Source organism: Heteronotia binoei, chromosome 8, assembly GCF_032191835.1.
Source record: "Heteronotia binoei isolate CCM8104 ecotype False Entrance Well chromosome 8, APGP_CSIRO_Hbin_v1, whole genome shotgun sequence".
In the NCBI taxonomy this organism is placed as follows: domain Eukaryota; kingdom Metazoa; phylum Chordata; class Lepidosauria; order Squamata; family Gekkonidae; genus Heteronotia; species Heteronotia binoei.
Genome location: NC_083230.1, coordinates 38,737,786 through 38,758,990, shown reverse-complemented (window position 1 = coordinate 38,758,990; position 21,205 = coordinate 38,737,786). Strand labels below are relative to the sequence as shown.

At 38.2% G+C, this 21,205-nt stretch overlaps 1 protein-coding gene across 1 annotated transcript in view; it reads left to right on the top strand.

Annotated features, from left to right (window-relative positions):
• The first annotated feature begins 2,908 nt into the window (after positions 1–2,908).
• The window catches only part of YAF2 (YY1 associated factor 2), a 67,003-nt gene continuing 48,706 nt past the window's right edge, over positions 2,909–21,205 (top strand). The window contains exons 1-2 of the mRNA XM_060244937.1: positions 2,909–3,201; positions 3,478–3,603. Of these exons, the coding sequence (XP_060100920.1) occupies positions 3,176–3,201; positions 3,478–3,603 (152 nt within the window). The 5' untranslated portion in view covers positions 2,909–3,175. The remainder of the gene's footprint in view (positions 3,202–3,477; positions 3,604–21,205) is intronic.

Here is a 21,205-nt window from a genome sequence, read left to right as displayed (position 1 = left end):
CCCTATCCCCTTTGTTATTTATTTTGTCCTTGGAGGCCCTTAACATAACGATCAGGAAGAATAATGGTATTAAAGGTATTAAAGTGAAAGGAGAGGAGTACAAAATACAAGCATATGCAGACGATATTATATTGATTTTGCAAAATCCATTGGAATCTATTGATAAAGTTTTAATAGACTTAAATGAGTATGGCCAAGTGGCAGGTCTGAAAGTAAATAAGCAAAAATCTAAAATGTTAACTAAAATATGCCAGATTTGACGATGAAACAGTTAACAGAAAAGGCTGGTTTTCAATGTGAAAAAAAGGTTAAGTATCTGGGGATACACTTAACCAATAAATGTAATACTATTTATGTACATAATTACTTGAGCTTGTTAAAGGAGATAGACATAACTTTTAAAAAGTGGGGAAATTTGCAGTTGTCTTTTATGGGTCGGATTGCAGTAGTAAAAATTATGTTCTTATTTCAGACAATAAATATAGTGTTAAGAAAAGATTTTTTTGCAAAACTAAATAAAATAATTATGTTTTTTATATGGCAGGGCAGGAAACCTAGGATAAAACGTAAAATTTTGTGAGATAAAAAGGAAAATGGTGGACTGGGATTGCCAGACTGGGAAACTTATTATATTGCTAATACTATGGTTTGGTTAAGTGAATGGGTGAGATTGGAGAATAAAAGAATTTTAGCAATAGAGGGACATGATCTTCAAGCAGGATGGCATGCGAATATGTTAGCAAAGGACATAAGTATTTTAGCAACCATCTGATACGTAAGTCACTACAGATTTGCTGGGAAAAGTAAAAAAAAAATAATACTAAGACCCCTGGATGGATTTTTCCCAACGAAGCTTCCATACAACCACAATTGTTTACAATGACAAAGATAGTAAGATATCAAGAGTTATTAAATGATGATACTCTAAAAACGGTAGAGGAGTTAGAGAACCAAGGCATAAAAATGAATTGGTAGTTAACAATGTAGATCAAAGCAAAATTCAGTAAAGATAGATTAATTGGTTTTAATAAAGAGAATTTTGATTTTGATAAATTGTTAATGAATAAGGAGGATAAACTAATAAAAAAATTATAATTATCTTATGCAACTGAAATTGGAGGACGAGACTATGAAAGAAGTAATGGTAAAATGGTCACAAAACCTGGGAAAAAATATAGACTTAGAGCAATGGGCACAATTATGGCAGATTGACTGTAAGATTACTAAAGCGGTAAACTTCAGAGAAAACCTATTTAAGATGTTCCACAGGTGGTATATCACACCAGTCCAGCTAGCTAAGATATATCCAGGTCTATCGCCAAAATGTTGGAAATGTGGTGAAAAAATAGCACGTTCTACCATTTATGGTGGACCTGCAGAAGGGCAAAAAAATATTGGATCAAAGTTTATGAGTTCCTTCAAGGAGTGTTGAAAATGGGAATTCAGTTTAAGCTCGAATTTGTATTGTTATCTTTGGTTAAGAAAGACGTGATTAAGGAAGATGCTCATTTGGTAATTCATATTCTCACCGCCGCGAGTATGTTATATGCAAAATATTGGAGATTAGAAAAAACTCCAAGTATGAGAGAATTAATAGACAAGGTTTTACAAGCTGCAGAAGCAGATATACTTACGGCAATAGTTAATGGGAAATAAAAAAAATTGGCATGGGAGAAACTATATGTTTAGATACAAAATAGAGCTAAAGATGAGGAAAGCAAGTAATGGGGTTAAAAGGTGCAAGAAATTATTAATAGAGGAGAAATATACGAAAAAGGAATGATTAGATTGTAAGAATATTAATTATTGTATAAATTTATGAATTAATCTACCTTTGTTCTCTGTTTTAATAATTTTGCAGTTTTCTGTATTTGCTTAGTTTGTTAGTTTATTTTAACTGAATTATGAAATAGGACACAATAACAGGTTGTATGGTATAAGATGTAATGTAACTGTAGAATTTACAATCAATAAACTTTTTTTTCTTAAAAAAAAAGAAAAGAAACAGGGTTACCAGATGTCCTTTTTTTTGTGTGTGTGTCTGTCCTCTTTGGGATTCTTAAAAAAAAAAAAAACCTTATGAAATGTATTCTTTTTGCTTTGGGAGGCTGAGCCTGTTTTGGCCTATGGTCCCCCAGTGGAGGCAAGCTTCAGATTAAACAGGGGTATTTAAAATAAGATTTGTCATAGTGATCAGTTGTTTGAAGTAGTTTGAAGTATATATATATATATATACACACACACAACTTTTCAAAATATGGTAGCCCTAAACCCTGCTGCTATCAGCACCAAAGCTGGACCGAAGGCTGATATTCAAGTGACCAAAAAGCGCACACCAAAGACAGCCCTTCAAAGTCCATTTTGAGGCTGTTACAGAGATGAAGAAAAGAAGGGCCCCTGCTATTTGTACCCAAAGGCAGAGCTAAAGCAGGTTTTCAAATCACTCCCAGGGCAAGCCTTAGGCATGCTTACTCTGAGGAAAACACCACTGTGTTCAGCTGCAGCTCTCATTGCCCAAGACTTTAAATCACTACAAGTAAAAGAACCAAGGTGGTCTAGATCATTTTGAATTAAAGCATGAAGAAAGCAAGGCTGTGAGCTATGTCTGAAATGCGAATCCTAATCCAAAACGGGACTGTTGTGCTGGGAAACAGGGTGCCAAGGATGGTTACGGGATTGTGTCTCGTAAAGGCGGCATGTGGAAAGAAAAGCCTTTTGGGGTGTGCTGCCAGGCGGCTCTCATCCTCCCTTTCCCCTTGAACGCCTCTTCCAGTCCGTCTTGCTGCTGCCGCCGCTTCCTCCACGGCTCTCGTCTTCCAGCCTCCCGCCTCCGCAGGAGGGAAAGCCTGCTCTGGGGTTGCAGCGGCCGCCGCCGTCTGGGGTGCCGCGGCCTTGGCCTGTCTGCGGGCGGCTGCTGGTTGGCGACGGGGAGACACGTGAGGGAGAAGGAAGGGGGGCGAGGGAGGGTGGCAGCAGGAGTTCCCTCGACAGCTGGAGGCTGCAGGCAGCCGTGGTTCTTCTCAGCAACAGCGGCGGCTCCTCCTCCTCCTCCTCCCTCTGTTCCTCGCCGGCTCCCTCCGCTCGCGCCAGCCCCCGCCTCTCAGCCGCTCTCGCTCCTCCTTATTGACAAATACACAAAGGGCCGTGCCGGGCTGGAGAGGCGTCTGAAGCCGGCATGGGAGACAAGAAGAGCCCCACAAGGTGAGGCAAAGCGAGAGGGGGCCGCCTCACAGCGAAAGGCCTGCGTGGCGGAGGAAGCGGCTCCGCGGGGGGCTGCTCGGTGCCACAGAAGCGATGGCGGGGGAGGGCCAGGGAGTTCGTGATAAGTGGCGGCGGCGGCGGCGGCCGGGGAGCCGCGAGGCCCTGAAGAAGGAAGGGGAGGGGGGGGGATAAAGCCACCGCGGGGATGTCTTGTTTTGTCTCTCAAACCTCCTTCATTCTTCCCCTCCTTCTTTCCTCCCTCCCCCTTTTTGGTAGGCCGAAGCGGCAGCCGAAACCCTCCTCCGACGAGGGCTATTGGGACTGCAGCGTTTGCACCTTCCGGAACAGCGCCGAGGCCTTCAAGTGCATGATGTGCGATGTGAGGAAGGGCACCTCCACCCGGTGAGTGAGGCGGGGGCGCTGACACCCACCGACCGGGGGGAAGCGGGCAGGGAGGAAAGGAGGGAGAAGAAAGAGCGCCTTTGGGCCAAGGAGAGGGAGGCCCGGGCTGTCGCTGGGAAGAAGTAGCCGCGCGCCACAACCGAGCCACCGGCGCAGGCGTGTTTATTTATGGCACTTCTTCGGAGAGGGTGACAATACAGCGCGGATAGGCAGCAGGCACCAGCTAGCTTCATTTCAGTTCGTTACTGTTCGTGTCCACTTCTTCTTACTTCCCCATCCGTAAACATTCTGCTTGCTGAGAAGGAATTTCTGTGAACTTAAAAATACAACATACCCCCTTGTCATTCCATGGCTGCTGAGCTCATATTGCAAGCCATTCAGTTACGAGCGGATGGAAATAACCTTTCTGTACAATTTTTTCTTTGCTGTGTGTCGCTGTATACAGCACAGATGGTTGAGGTGTTTGCTGTTTTCTTTTAAAGGTCTGCTCATGGGATTTAATAGTCTTTATATTTTGGGGTGCTTAAATTTACCAGACAGACAGTTGTTTTACAAATTGTAGGGGGGAAATTATCTTCTTCTTGAAGAAAGAATTGGATCAGGTTTGTAATGTTACTTTGGTTGCCTGCATAGATCCCACTGTCATTTCATTTGCAGCACTTAAGGGGTGCAGTAAATGAAGCTACAAGGTTAATGGTTTACAGTGGTAGATTATTGTGTCTTCTGAATATATATATCCATACTGTTATTGCTAGTATTTTGTAAAGACAGGCTCACAGTCCTAACCAATCATTTTCTTTTCATAATTATTTGCTTATTAAATGCCCACTTATCTCAGGTGGTATGTATGAAGGGAAGGAAAGGCTTATATGGGAAGTTCCCCTGGGAGGTACTTGTCTGTAAAAGGGCATGGTGGTGGCTCCTTGGGAAGAACTGCCAGCAGATGCTGGAGTATTGTCTTTTGTTTGTGTAAACAGCCCTAACTGGTAAGCCTTCGTAAGCAGTGGTGGATACATCTCACACTGTGCAACTGTGTGTCAGCAACCCATCAGCAGTGTGCGCTGGGGACTGCTACCCAGCTAGCAAGTGTGCTTGCCACTGTGCCCCTTTCCCACATCACCTTCCTCCCATAATCAGCCTGTAGTAATAGCAGATGGTTCCTGTCACCAAGCCACTATACCAGCTGCTGCTCAGGTTTTGTTCTCAAGACACTGTTCCTAAGGGCAGTGCCTTATTTCTTCACAGAAGCAGATGACAGCCATTCACTTACATAGGAGAAAGTAAAAGCATGCCTGGTGGGAATGCTAGCTATGCTTCCTACCCTTAACGACTTACTAAGTTAAGCCTGTTTTTAGCCACACAGTGCATCACGAGATCCTTTTCTTAGTCATATCAGAGTGTAATGGCATCTTTGAAAAGGATGTCTGGAATCAACATTTTAATAGATTTTACTATCAGCAAAATCCTCTGCACATTTACAGTTGCCTTAAAAATGAACCATGCAAAGCATTAATTATGTACGTGTTAATGATTTCCCAGGCATTGGGATATATGATCTACAAACAGAAGAATGTTATGTACCAGTATCATAGGAGGAAAAAAAAATCAAAAGTAGCAAAGTATAGAGTAAAATCCTGCCATCAATTGTGCCTTTTTTTGGGAAAATGTGCTGGCTTATTTTTTATTTAAGGTCTTTATATGCAATTTATTTCTTTGTTCAAAATCATTGGACAAGCATGGAAAATCAGTTTTAAAGCAGTTCACTAAAATGCAGTGCTATAAATTAATGTGAATACTTCTCTTGCACTTCTTAGGACAACTATGGTAAAGGCTGTGCTTCTAAGCAGTTGATGTTCCTCCTTTGCAGTGAGCAGGGCCTAAACATGGAGTAGGACCTGTTATGTGGAGTGTATATGGGAGTTGATATACACAGAGGTGGTCTCTGAGGGTCTAAGACTGCGAAAAGTAAGCATGAGCATTTTTAATTGTGCCTGGAAGCAAGTTGGTAGCCCGTGTCATTGCTCCAACACTGGGAGACTTAAGCATATTCAACTAGCATCCAGTGGGAGATAGACAGAAGTGTTCTTTACTAGCTACAGCTTTCAAAAATTTTTAGAGGCACCTCCTTACTAAATAGTAAATGTTAGGGATTATAAAAGCATAGATTAGGCTTCTGAGATCCCCCCCCCCCAACAAAGAGCTGAATTAAAATAATAAGAGTACTACTGGAAAAGTTATCCAACCTAGGCAGAACCAACCTAGGAACAATCTTAATGTTGGAACCTATTCAAATAGGGATAGTTCAACCACACTTATTTACAGCCATAGCAACATCATTCAAAATCTAGACATTCCTTACAACTTCTCTGTTACTTTGATTCAACTTCAGCCTGTTTAAACTCATCCACTCAATCATAGTTGCTCCTGTATGCTTAGTTAACAAACCATAAAGCTGAGTATCATCTGTATATAACAGGGGTGGGGAACCTTTTTTCTGCCAAGGGCCATATGGATATTTATAACATCATTCGCAGGCCATTAAAAATTATCAACTTAAAAAACAGTGCTCCGCCGAGGGAGAATGATTCAGGCCAGCAAAATTAATGCAAATAATTGTTTTTCTATTTGAAGTCATGTGGGGAGAGCCTAATCTGGTACACACACACACACGCCCTAGACAAATGCATTGGTCCAGTGCTTTTTTGTAGAAAAAGCCCAGCAGGAACTCAGTAGCATATTAGACCACATCCCCTAATATTAGCATATTGGGTCACACACTCATTAGCATATTAGGCCACACCATCTGGGATAATCAAGTGCAAATTGAACTGTGACAGTAACTTTTCCAAGCCCTGCAGCAATTCTGGCTGGCCAGCCAGGCCCCAGGGAAGCTGCTGCACAGTACATCTGGGCCGTGTGATCCCTGCCTGGCCCTGGCGAGGCTGCTGCACAGTGTGGCTGGGCCCCACAATCCTTGCTGGCCAGCCAGGCTTCAGGGAGGTTGCCACGTGGCTTGGTTCGGTCCAGCAATCCGACAGGAGTTCCCCACCCTTGGTATATAATGACATTCTATTTTCAACTCTGAATTCTCACAGACTTCATATAGCTTCAGGGCCACAAGTCTGAACTGGCATGACCACACTGTGCCAGATTGAAAAGTGTTTAGAAGTAACAACTTTGTAGCCCAAGCCTATGCCATTATAATGTAGTTTAATGGGACTTTCTCTGAAGTAAGTGTGTGTAATCATTTATAATTGGAAATCTGAAGGTAAGTAGGGTTTGTAGGCTGGATTTCTATGAGAATGGATGCATTAATTTATATGTGGTATATTGTTGCAATATTGAGTATCTGATAAATTATAGAGCAATCCTAAAAACTGTTTCGTGGGAGTAAGCCCCATTAAAAAGACCTAACTATGATTCTGGAGAGATCTGTTTAGGATTGCTGTCTCAGAATATCAATTTAATAAATTCAATAAGAAAAGCTATGTTTAAGCTCCATTTCTAGTCTTTTGGTTATACTGTATTTAATCAGAATCTTTATTGTTCAAACATTATCAAGCTCACAGTCTATTTAGCCCACATACATATTCTTACATATTATTAGCTCTGCCACTGATTTTCAAAAGAAAAATTAATATGTTCCAGTGTCAGTCTTGGACACAGACGATTAACAGTACAGGCAGCATTGTCACACACATTCTGCAAACACAGACAAATGCATAGGTCACCCTTTGCCAGTATGCCATATCTTGGAAAACAACAATGACTCCTTGTAGTGTAATCTTATTTAATGTTTTATATCCCTATCATTTATAGTGCAGTTCTAAGCATGTTTACTCAGTTCCCTTGTAAGTTGATGTTAAGGTTGTACTGCTAGCTACATAATGAGGATTTTTCTTTCTACACTGAATGTCCCTGGAGATATTCAGATATTGGGTAAGTGACAGATTTTAAGAACTACTTTCCTTGATCACATCATGATCCATTTACTCTATTCTATTTTCAACTATAGTCAGTTAAGAATAATTTGGAGGTTTGTAAACAGGTAATGGTAATTGCCTTAGGTTTTATCTCTGGTTTCTAGATTTTATCTTTGAACATCTAGTTTCCTTTAATCATGAATTTGCTGCTCCTTTAAAAGGCTATTTGAGCTGGTAGTCATTGTGTTATTAATTATAATGTAGTATTTTATTTATTCTATTTTATTTACTTCATTTATACCCAACCTTTCTTCCCGCGGAGGATTCAAAGCAGCTTCCACCATTCTTCGTGCTTCCATTTTATCTTCTGTACAAGTCTGTGAGGTAGATCAGGCTGAGAGTGTGACTGACCCAGGGTCCCCAGCAAGTTTCTATAGCAGAGTGGAGATTCCAACCTAAGTCCCCCAAATGTATTTATTTATTTATGTTAATTCCCATTCTGCCCTATCCCGCAGATGGGCTCAGGATGGATTACAACAAATTTAAACAAGTAACAATGAACAGTTAAAAACTAGCAATGAATTTAAACAGTTGAAATCCTAGTCCAACACTCTAACTCAGGAGTGTCAGACATGCAGCCCACAAGCCAAACCAGCCCATCCAGGGCTTCAGTCAGGCCTGCAGGGATTTCTTCTTCCCCTCCCGCCTCTTGTCCTCACCCTGTGAAGCTCTGAAGGCTGTGAGGGCATTCCCAGCTCCTTCTGCCTTCTGTAAAGAACATGAGGAAAATCTGCAAAGAAAATGCGGAACCGATTTCTAACTCTGGCTTCTGGGCAGACCAAAGGTGAACAGAAAATCCACTTCACGGTTTCTTTGCAACTTTGTCTATGTGTTTCAGTGGAGAGGAACTTCCCAGCATTCCTATGGCCAGCTGAAGCTTCCTGAAGTTGTGTCATTGCAAACTAAGCATTGCCTTCAACCAGCTTTGTCTCTTCTCCGTGAAATGAGAACTAATGCCTAGTGAATCCACAGCCAAAGGGGGATATAACAGTGGAAAGGCATTGCTAACCTGAGTAAACCCGGGGCGGGGGGAGAAGCTTGTAATGCCTTGCCATTTCAATTTTTCCTAGGCTGAGAGCATTTTATTTTTTAATGTTTTTGCTGTGATCGTTGTGCTTTTTCTTGATGTTTTATTTTTAAAATTGCATTGCAAAATCCAACTACCCCGTTTCCATTTTAAACAAAATATTGCAAGAGTTTTAAGCATTCTTGTATTCTAAGTTAAAAATTGATATATTTAATTGTGTTGGCCTGTGCTCTATAAAGTCTATATCTCTACTATTTGGCAATACGTTTTAGGACATGCATGGCTTGGCCCCACAAAGTCCCATTTATGGAAGTCCTAATACAGTTGAGCTATTCAAAGTCCTAAAAGATGATGCTGTTAAAGTGATGCACGCATTATGTCAACAAATTTGGAAAACACATCGCACCATTGCCCTCATTTCACATGCCAACAAGGTCATGTTAAAGATCCTACAAGCTAGGCTTTAGCAGTATGTAGTTCGGGAACTACCAGAAATTCAAGCTGGGTTTCGGAGAGGTAGAGGAACTAGAGATCGTGACAGACTTCATATTTCTGGGATCCAAGTTCACTGCAAATGGTGACTGTAGCCATGAAATTAAAAGGTGTTTGCTCCTTGGAAGGACAGCTATGGCGAACCTGGGCAGTATAATAAAAAGCAGAGACATCACCCTGCCAACAAAAGTCCGTATAGTCAAAGCGATGTTATTCCCAGTAGTAATGTACGGCTGTGAGAGCTGGACCATAAGGAAGGCTGAGCGCAGAAGAATAGATGCTTTTGAGCTGTGGTGCTGGAGAAGACTCTTGAGAGTCCCTTGGACTGCAAGAAGATCAAATCAGTCAGTCCTAAGGGAAATCAATCCAGTCTGTTCCTTGGAAGGTCAGATGCTGAAGCTGAAATACTTTGGCCACCAAATGAGAAGGGAGCACTCACTGGAGAAGATCCTGATGCTGGGAAAGGCAGAAGCAAAAGAAGAAGGGGACGGCACAAGATGAGATGGCTGGACATTGTTACTGATGTAATGAACATAAATTTGAGCAGACTTCAGAGGATGGTGGAAGACAGGAGGGCCTGGCATGACTTTGTCCATGGGGTCGTAAAGAGTTGGACTGAACAACAATGCAGGAAGGAGACTATGACTATGACATAATAGGCCTTACTGAAACTTGGTGGGATGACACTCACAACTGGAATATTAGGATTCAGGGGTACAACTTATTTAAAAAGGACAGGCAAATGAGAAAGGGCGAAGGTGTAGTAGTATATGTTAAGGAGGTATATACTTGTGAGGAAATATGTGAATCTGAGCATGGCAGCTCAGTTGAGAGTCTGGGTAAAAATAAATGGAGTAAGAAATAACAGTGATATTATTGTGGGGGGTCTGCTATAGACCACCAAGCTAGGCAGAGGACTTGCTTGTGAATGGTTCCTCATCCTCTTGGAGAGGAGTGACAAGTGGAGTGCCTCAAGGATCTGTCCTGGGACCTCTTTTGTTCAACATCTTTATAAACTATTTGGATGAAGGAATAGAGGGAATGCGTATTAAATTTGCAGATGATACTAAATTGGGAGGGGTTGCAAACACAGAAGAAGACAGAAACAGGATCCAGGATGACTTTGACAGGCTGGAAAACTGGGCTGAAACCAATAAATTGAATTTTAACAGGGATAAATGTAAAGTTCTGCATTTAGGTAGGAAAAATCCAATGCATGGTTATAGGATGGGGGAGACTTGTCTTAGCAGTAGTATGTGCGAAAAGGATCTAGGGGTCTTAGTGGATCATACGCTGAACATGAGTCAACAGTGTTATGCGGTGGCTAAAAAGGCAAATGCAATTTTGGGCTGTATCAACAGAAGTATAGTGTCTAGATCACGTGAAATGATGATATTTCTTTACTCTGTTGTGGTGCGACCTCACCTGGAGTATTGTGTTTAGTTTTGGGCACCACATTTTAAGAAGGATATAGACAAACTGGAACGGGTCTAGAGGAGGGTGACGAAGATGGTGAAGGGTCTGGAGACCAAGTCCTCGTTTCAAACAATTTTATTAGTAACATATGGTAATAAATTTCAATTACATCTTTAATAACTACTTTTTAAAATCTATCCCATATATTACTTTCTACCCACCCCTCCCCCCGTTACGTGACCCCTGTCGGTGTTCTATACTTAAAATATTAATATTAAAGGTACCCTTAATTAATAAGAACCAAAAATAATATCCTCCTCCCTCTTGTACTTAATTATTATCAAAAATTGTCCAATGTCCTTTTATTTTCCACTTTTTTGCTACATATCGTCTGAACTTTTTCCACTTCATCTTAAATACTTCTAAATCATAGTCTCTTAAGGTTCTTGTTAACTTGTCCATTTCACTCCATGTCATAACTTCAATTTCATTTCTCTGGTATTTTTCCTTGCTTCCACAACTGCGCATACAATGTCCTAGCAGTTGAGAGCAAGTACCAGATTAAAGTTCTATCTTTTGGAAATTTTTCCATTTGTAATCTCAACAGAAAAGTTTCTGCAACTTTGTTAAATTCGTATCCCAAGATCTTAGAAATCTCTTGTTGAATCTCTTGTTCGCTCTTTCACAAGTCCACCACATATGGTAGAAAGAACCTTCATGTTTTTTACATTTCCAACATCTGTCTGGCATCTTATTGTCTATCTTTGCCAACTTTTTAGGAGTCATATACCATCTGTACATCATCTTAAAACATTTTTCCTTGATACTCTGACATGTTGAGAGTTTCATAGAGTTCTTCCACAAATATTCCCATGTATCCATCTGTATTTCTTTATTTACATTAATTGCCCACTTAATCATTTGAGATTTCACTACTTCATCTTCTGTAGACCATTTTAACAGTAGTTTATATATTTTTGAAATTAATTTTTTGTTACCTTCAAGCAGAACTTTTTCCATTTCTGTTTGTTCTTTTCTTATTCCTTCAGTTTTGATATCATTATCCACCAGACTCTTTATTTGTTGCATTTGGAACCAATCATATTTATTATTCTACTCTTCAGCAGTTTTCAGTTCTATTTTGCCACTTTGTATTTTTAATAATTGATTATATGACAACCACTTTTCTTCACCTATCTCAGCTGTTATTTTTATTACTTCAGCTGGCACTATCCATAACGGTTTTCTCTCATCCCCATATTTCTTGTATTTCATCCATGTATTTAGCAAATTATTTCTTATATAATGGTGAGAGAAAAAAAAGTCCCATCTTTTTTCCATAATACAAATACGCGTGCCAGCCAAATTTATTTCCGTGACCTTCCAGCACTAAGTTTTTTGTTTAACAAAGTTATCCATTCTTTTATCCACACTAAACAAACTGCTTCCTGATATAATTTTAAATTTGGTAGTTGAAATCCACCTCTATCTTTTGCATCTGTCAAAATTTTCATTTTGATCCTTGGTTTCTTCCCCGCTCACACAAATTCTGAAATTTTTCTTCACCATTTATCAAATTGTTTACTTTCTTTCACAATGGTAATAATTTGAAACAAATACCTTATTCTTGGTAGAATATTCATTTTAATTGCAGCTATTCTACCCAGCAATGACAAATTAAGTTTACTCCATTTTAACATATCTTCATCCATTTTATGCCGTAGCTTCTCATAATTATTTTTAAATAGATCAGTATTCTTCATTGCTATCTCCACACCCAAATATTTTACCTTGGAGGTGACTTCACAACCCGTTAGTCTCTGTAATTCTTGTTGCTTATTTTTTTTGCATATTTTTTACATAAAAGTTTTGATTTTTCTTTATTAATACAAAGTCCCACCAACTCCCCATATTCTTGTATTTTGGCTAACAACAATATCATCTGCAAATGCTCTTTATTTGTAAATAAATCCTTTTATTTGTAATCCTTCTATTTCTTTATCTTCTTGGATCTGCATCAGTACTATTTCAAGAGTCATTATAAACAACAATGTGGAAAGCGGACAACCTTGTCTTGTACCCTTGCTAATCATCATGTCTTCTGTAAGGTCTGCGTTTATACATAGCTTTGCACGTTGTTCAGTATATATTGCTTTTATCATTCTTATAAAACTTTCTCCCAACTCCATTTTCCCCATTACTGCAAACATAAAGTTCCAATTTAAATTGTCAAATGCTTTCTCTGCATCCGCAAAGAATAATGCTACTTCCTTTTCTGGATGTCTTTCATAATATTCTACAATATTTACAACAGTTCTGATGTTGTCTCTTATTTGCCTTTTGGGAAGAAACCCCACTTGATCTTCCTTTATAAAATTTATCAAATGTTGTTTAAGCCGTTCTGCCAAAATTCTTGTATATATTTTATAGTCATTATTTAATAACGAAATTGGTCTATAATTTTTTTACATTTGTGACATCTCTATCTTCCTTTGGTATCAACAAAATAACAGCTTCCTTCCATGTGTTTGGTATTTTCCCTTTTATTCTTATGTTCATCAACTTCTGCAAATTCGGTGTTAATTCATCTTTAAAAGTTTTAAAATATTTAGCTGTATATCCATATGTATATTCATATTTAGCTGTATATCCATATGTATGAACATATGAAGCTGCCTTATACTGAATCAGACCTTTGGTCCATCAAAGTCAGTATTGTCTTCTCAGACTGGCAGCGGCTCTCCAGGGTCTCAAACTGAGGTTTTTCACACCTATTTGCCTGGACCCTTTTTTGGAGATGCCAGGGATTGAACCTGGGACCTTCTGCTTCCCAAGCAGATGCTCTACCACTGAACCACCATCCCTCCCCCATCTGGCCCAGGTGCCTTTCCATTTTTCATTGTATTAATTGCAGCTTCAATTTCTATTTTTCCAATTGGCTCATTCAAAACTTTTGCATATTTTCTGTTAAGGGTTCTATTTTTATCTTTTGTAGATACTCATCTATCTTTTCTTTCTTCATTTTGACACTTTTAAACAACTTGGCATAATACTTAAAAAATTCTCTTTTTATTCCCTCTTGGCTAACCACCTCTCTTCCATCTACCACAATTTTATTAATAATTTTATTTTCTCTCTTTTTCTTCAGTTGCCAATTTAAATACTTTCCAGGTTTATTTGCTCCCTCAAAAGATTTCTGCTGCAGTCTTTTCAAATTCCATTCCAATTCTTTATTTAACAAATGTCTCATTTGCGTTTGTAATATTGCAATTTCCCTTATAATTTTCTTTTTCCCTGGCCTTTTTCTCAACTCCCCTTTTTTCTTTAGTTCATTTTGAATGCCCAAAAACTGTTTTTCTTTTGCTCTCTTATCTTTATTATTCAAGGTAATCAGTATTCCTCTCATTACTGCTTTATAGGCATCCCAGACCATCTAAAATTCTATATCCTCTTTGTGATTCATTTGAAAGAAAGTTTTGGTTTCATTTTCTAGGTGTGTCACTATTTCTTTATTCTGTAGTAAATCTTAATTCAGTCTCCATCTTCTCAACTTCTTAAACATTTTTGTAATCCACATTATTGGGTTATGGTAAGCTCCTATTTTAGGTAAAATCTCTACTTTGTTATAAGTCCCAAGTCTTTGGTACCCCACAACATGTCAATTCTAGAAAAAAGAATTATGTATGGCTGAATAAAAGTATAGTCCCGTACTTCAGGATTGAACTTCCTCCATATATCCTCCAAATTCTCTTGTTTAAACAGCTCAAAAAAAGACTTTGGCAATTTCCCTTCTTTATCAAGTTTTTTCTTCCCAGATCTATCTATTCTGAATTGTTCCATTAAAGTCCCCCATCAATAAAATTTGCTCATAGGTCACTTCATCAAGATGTTGCGTAATATTTTTTTAAAAAATGTCCTTTGCACCATTTGGAGCATAAAGTCCCAACAATAAAGTTTTTTTAGCATTCAATGTAATTTCCACCGCTATATATCTTCCATCTTTATCTTTAAAAATCAATTTCGGGTATAATTCTTTTTTAATATTAAAAATTACTCCTCTCTTCTTCTGTTCAGCCAATGTATAAAATTCTAGACCCAATTGCTTATTCCATAAAAATTTGTAATCCTTTTGTCTAATGTGCCATTCTTGTAAACAAACTATATTACAATTTTGTTTTTTTATCCAGTGAAATGTTGCCCTTCTTTTTTGTGGTGAGTTTAGTCCATTTACATTCCAAGATATCAATTTGTAATCCATCATGGTGCAAATTCTTTATTTTCTCCATAAAATCTACGCAATTCCTGTGTGTTTGTAATTGTAATCCTTTCGCCTTGAAATTCAAAGGTCAAACCTTCAGGTATTATCCATCTGTATCTCATTCCATTGTCGCGTAATTTTTCTGTCAGTTTTTTATATGAATTCCTGTCGGTTAACACTTGTCTTGGCAACTCTTTCATCATTCCTATTCTACTACCTCCCACTATCAATGTCTTTTCAAAATTTTTGTTGATGATTTTTCCCACCATTTCTTTTGTCATAAATCTTATGACCACATCTCTTGGCAGATTGTTCTTTTTTGCATAGAGTGAATTCCCTCTATACATATAGTCATACATATTTCTATTCCCTTCAGGATCTTCCTCCAAAAATTCTGCAATTATTTTTATTATGTATTCTTTCAAATCAGATTCTTCATCTTCTGGTACACCTCTCAGACGAATCTGTGTCTCCATCAACTTGCAGTCATGTATTATCACCTTTTCTTGTAATTTCAACAAGGTGGAATCATGTGTTTTCACTCTCTCTTCCACCTCTTGTACTTTTTTGTTATTACTACAGTCTCATTCCTGAGATTCTCTATTTCTTTTTTTAATTCTTTTTTTGAGTCCTCAACATCCTTATTTCTTTTTTAGAGGCAGTTATCATTTCTTTCACCCCCTTCATTATCCTGGCTTCCATTGCATCTAATTGGGCTTGCATTTTCTCCATTGAAGCAGACCTAGCACCAATTAGCTTCGGGACTGACATATAAAAAAGATCGAAAATCTTTATCTCACCAAATTAAATTTAGAGCATCAGATTTAATAGAGTGAAACTTGCCCTTTCCAATGAACCCAATTTCGCCATCTTCTGAGCCTCCCAGGCTCAGATATTAATGTTTAAAGTCTTTATTTCCCCCAAAATGGCGATTGCGACTTCTGCTTCACTTTGAAAAAATTTTCTTCTTTTCCCTTATCCAATTCAGATCTTCTTCACCACTGTCCAGTAGTCCTTATTTTAAAATTGCCAACTCAATTAACTCCACCAATTTTTATTGTCCAAGTCACTTTAAAAACATTGTTAAAATTTTGTCCTCCCAGCAATATTTCTCTCTGATATTATAATTCTAGAGTAGGCTGTTTACTTCTCTTACTTCCTTCTTCTTCCTCTGGTACTTCCTGCTTTTTCTGCCACCAAGTCTCGTTTCACTGGTAGAGAAATCTCACGATGTCTGACATACTTCCTGTGTTGACCATGAGTGCTGCAGATCTATGATGATGGGGCTACTTCCTCAACATTAAATAGACTAAACAATAAATTCCTTTCTCCTTTTAGCACTGTCCTTTAGATTTACAAAGTTCAAATTTAGCCCCTTTTCTCCTCCTCCTTTCAGGCTTCCATTATATCCAACTCCCACCTTTTAATTTTGTTTTGTTTAGCTTTAGTTAGTCCCGGAGTGAAAAGATAGCAATCAATACCTTTTTTTTGTAGTTTATCCAAATCGACATCAGTTTTTTGTAGATTAGACGTTTAAAGTTGTAAAAGTAGATTCGGATCCTGTCGAGCTTATGTCAAATAAATGACTCTGGAAACTTCTGCAGATGATGAATATGCAACTTCTCTCTGGAGATCCCTCAAAGGAGCCCCCTCTGGGACTCCCTTTCAGCCAAGGTAAGTCTCCTCAAAGTATCTGTGCATATCTTGGACAATTCTTTAGCTGAGAAAAGTAGGCAGTAGGCATTAATTTGCCTTTTACTACCCCGAACAGAAGTGCCAGCCTGCCCCCGTTAAGGAAAGCAGCTCAGCTCGCCATTTTCTGATCTTGGAAGTCTGGAGACCAAGTCCTATGAGGAAAGGTTGAAGGAGCTGGGGATGTTTAGCTTGGAGAGAAGGTGGCTGAGAGGTGATATGATCACCATCTTCAAGTACTTGAAGGGCTGTCATATAGAGGATGATGTGGAATTGTTTTCTGTGGCCCAGAAGGTAGGATCAGAACCAATGGGTTGAAATTAAATCAGAATTGTTTCCTGCTCAACATTAGGAAGAACTTCCTGACAGAGTGATTCCTCAGTGGAACAGGCTTCCTCGGGAGGTGGTGGGCTCTCCTTCTTTGGAGGTTTTTAAACAGAGGCTGGATGGCCATCTGACAGTGATGAAGATCCTGTGAATTTAGGGGAAGGTATTTGTGAGTTTCCTGCATTGTGCAGGGGGTTGGACTAGATGACCCTGGAGGTCCCTTCCAACTCTATGATTCTATGTCAGATTCAGCCCTCCTAACAAATGAGTTTGACACCCCTGCTTTAATTGTTATACCATTTTGGCTTCTGGGATGAAGAAAATAATATTTTATTCTAAAATCAAAATTACCTTTTGTTCATGTGAATGTGTTTACCATTGCAGTCATGCTCTAGAACTCATGGAAATTAAAGCTGCCACTTGAACTTCTGCTCTGTGTGAGCATGACAACTATAAAGTCCGGCAGTTTATTCTTTTTTATAACTGAGATTCCATGCAGTTATGCTCTCCTGTGCTGCGTAACTTTTTATTCAGGACTCCCATTGCTGTTATATCTATTACGTCAAATGAATATTTTGTACTGTCAATTGCAGCATGTTCTGAAATACTTATTAAACATTTACACAGCAGTTGCATGCATCACAATCTGAAGTTGGAAGTGAATTGGGGCTAAAGGAGCAAGAGAAATTGTTGTTGCAAGAGCTGCACCAATCATTGAGAGATGCAAATAAGGCTATGGCTGATGGTGCAAGTGAGGAAAAATATTTTTTATTACTCAGCTAAAAATTCTCTATGCGTTTTGCCAGCAGGCTTCTTCAAGGGAGTCTTTCAGAGTTCCTTCAAGAAGAGTAAAGGAATAGCAATCTCTGATCTTGTATTGTTGAAGGAACACTGAAAAACTAATATTCCTGTGAAGATAGATCAAGGTCGGCAGCTGTGTTGGTCTTAGGCAATAGAAAAGAGTCCAGTAGCACCTTTAGGACCAAAAATGTTTTATTCAAGGTGTGACATGACAGCTCTCACCTTGAAGAAAACTTTGTTGGTTTTAAAGGTGCTGCTGGACTCTTAACTTTATTCTGTTCCTGTGAAGAAGCCTGTTGATGAAATGTATAAGTTATTTCCTTCTTTCAGCTGCATAGAGCCTACTGTGTAACCGTACAGTTTTTGTATTACTCGCATGGTGCATAAACTAAAGCAGAAGCCTTAATTTACAGTTTTGAGAAGCAATTATTTTTATGTTGGGGAAGACATTTATGAGAAAGGGTTAATTTTTTTGAATATGCTTGCACTTATAACTGGCCATTACTTAATTTAAATGGGAACATTGTGACTTTATGTGTACAGCATAGATTTTTACCAAGCAAAAAGTTCAGAAACCCTGAAAAATATAATTGGTAAAATACAATGAAGATAAGCTTTGTGTGCATGAGAAGTGGTGGTAGAATTTCAGCACGTTCAAAATGAAGACAAAATTAAAAATTGTCTACCATTCAGCAACGTTTTATGTGAGTTTTTTCCATAAATCTCAAGGTAAATTTTCTGATGGGTCAAATAGTCTTTACTGTATGACAGACAGGATATTCAGACATTGTAATGGTAGAACGCTGAAAAACTAAGTAACTATCTTACATTGTTGTATATTTTTGGCAGGGCTGTTTTTTGTAGCAGCTATTCCTTTGCATATTAGGCCACATACCCCTGATGTAGCCAGTCCTCCCAAGAGTTTACAGGGCTCTTGGTATAGGGCTTACTGTAAGGTCCAGGAGGATTGGCTACATCAGGGGTGTCTGGCCTAATATGCAAAGGAGTTCCTACTACAAAAACCCCCTCTGTTTTTCAGACTATAAATATACTTTGGCTTTGTATTGACTTCACAGTATTTGGGGTTTGTTGTATGGACTGCACTGAAAATGATATGCAGAAGATTTTATTCTGTTTGTCAAAGAGTATTCAAAGTCTGGAATTTCATTATGTATAAAATTGAGTATTGATCATCTTTCCACTATGCCTGAATAATATTTCTCTATGCTCAAACCAAACTTTGTCACACACACACACACACAAGGTCAGTGGTTTAGTAGGAAACAATCTGTGGCCAAAAACTGTTGTTTTTACATGAAAGATTTCCTACATACCTTTGGTAAGGTATGAAATTTGAATCCTGACAAAGAGATGGTGAAGTCTCCCTTGCCTCCTTAGGAGTTCTCATTTTCCTCTACCTTCAGCTATTCATTGCATTGACAGGAAAAAGAACTGTGAGATTGTTTGGGGGGATATCTTCATGGTAATCTATCAAAGCTAGGTTTACAGTCTCTCTCTTTAAATTATAGCTCCTAGTAGATCTGAATTCAGAGGTAGTGATATTTTGTATAGTTATTAATTTATGAAACTGAAGGTTGCATCATACATGCTTTAAACATTTTGCTCTTTGGGTCATTTTACAGGTGAATGAAGTAAGACGCATGTTGATTTTGCTGTGTTAAAGTCTGAAGGAGATACCATTGTTGCTGTAGTCATTATGGAGTGGCCTTTGATATCTAGAATTCCAGTAAACTCAGGAATTGGGGAGTGAAATGAGCTTCAGAAATATGGAAATTATTATGGAATATTCTTGATTTTTTTCATAAAAGTTGAAGGAATGACTTCAAAAATAAGCAAAAATTTAAATAGCTGGACTACTTTTGTGTGTGAGAACATGTGATTCTGGTCATGCCTGTTGTATATCTATAATTCTCTGTCTTGCTAACATTGCATATGCAGACAGGTCTTTATCTGGTAGCCATGCATCAATCCAGATTACATCTGAATAGATCTATTTTAATATCAGGTCTTTAGCAGCTATGTTTTCAGCTCTTTTGTAAATTTACATTTGAAAGACATTACATACTATCCATTTAAATCAGACTGAGCATAAATAGATTTTTGTGGGTTTTGAATGTGAGAATATCAGTATACTGTAAAATGTATGGTGCCATAACTGCCAGATGATACAATGGGTGAATTCCCTTGCTGTTATGCTTTTGAGGATAAAATGCTTTCTGTGTGGAAGTGATAGCCTCAGATAGTTCCCAAAGGGCATTACTTTGCATTGTAAAATCATTGCCAAATATTGCACTATGCTCCACGGCAATCTATTAAAACCTTCAGTGCTGAGGAATGTTAGCAATTATGCTTCAAGAAATTTGTAGTTTCAATTTATTGTGTATCTGTTAATATGTACACATTTGCTAACTATGAGTATATAAATTTGCTTTATTCTGAAATGTAGAGCTGATAGATAAAATTTACTGGAAAATAAAAATAAATTTTAAAAGTAAAAATATGTACATATGAAAATCTAATGACAGACCATTCTTTTAGTTAAAGATAAACTAATAGTTTTGTAGAATATTTATCTATGATGTTGCAAAACTTGTGATACCACATTACTATAGTTTTAGAAGATTTGCTTATTAGCTTCCATGAGACATTTGTTTGATCACTGTTGAGATGATATTTTGAATACTTGGATTTATGTAAAAATCTGATCAGATACTTTGTTCTATCTTGAATGTACCAGTGTTATCTACCAATATCTGTGGCCAGCTCTAGTTATGCAAGAATGTCCATGGGGATATGCATCTGTATACCCATTTTACAGAAAGGAATGCATTGCTGATGGATACTCTGCTGTAATTATAGTGCCATTCTAAGCAACGTTTACATCCTTCTAAACCTCTTCAATGCATAGAATGGTACTATTAGATATCCATCTGAATTAGGCATAAACTACATACTATGAGATCCCCTGGCGAATGCTGCTTACAGGTGAACTCTGTAATACAGGTGAACTTTTGCAATATTGTTTTGTTTGGTTGATTATGACATGGGAAATAGCTGCAATAAAATCTGTTTTTTGTTTTCGTCAGTGGCACTTATTCTTTGAGTTAATATGAAAGTAATGCCTGTGGGAATGGTCTGGCTTGATGACAACAGCAAATGTTGCAATCTTGTAAATATTGACAAATTATATTTTGGAATATCTTTGTGCCAAAAAGGTATACGTGTGAAACATTTATGCAGATTAAGTAAATGTACATAATTTATTCTGCTAGGAGCCATGTTTAAAAGATATTGATATTCTGTGACAGTAAGACAAAAGGAAAAAGAGAGATGATGATGATGATTTTCACCCCTTTTCTGCTTCCATAAGGCCATCAAGATAGCTATAAAATTAAAGCATGTACATTAAAATATCTTAAAAGTCATTGTATTTTTCTCCATAAAGGAAAAGGAAAGGTCCCCTGTGCAAGCACCAGTTGTTTCCGACTCTGGGGTGACATTGCTTTCACAACGTTTTCACGGCAGACTTCTTACGGGGTGGTTTGCCATTGCCTTCCCCAGTCATTTACACTTTCTCCCCAGCAA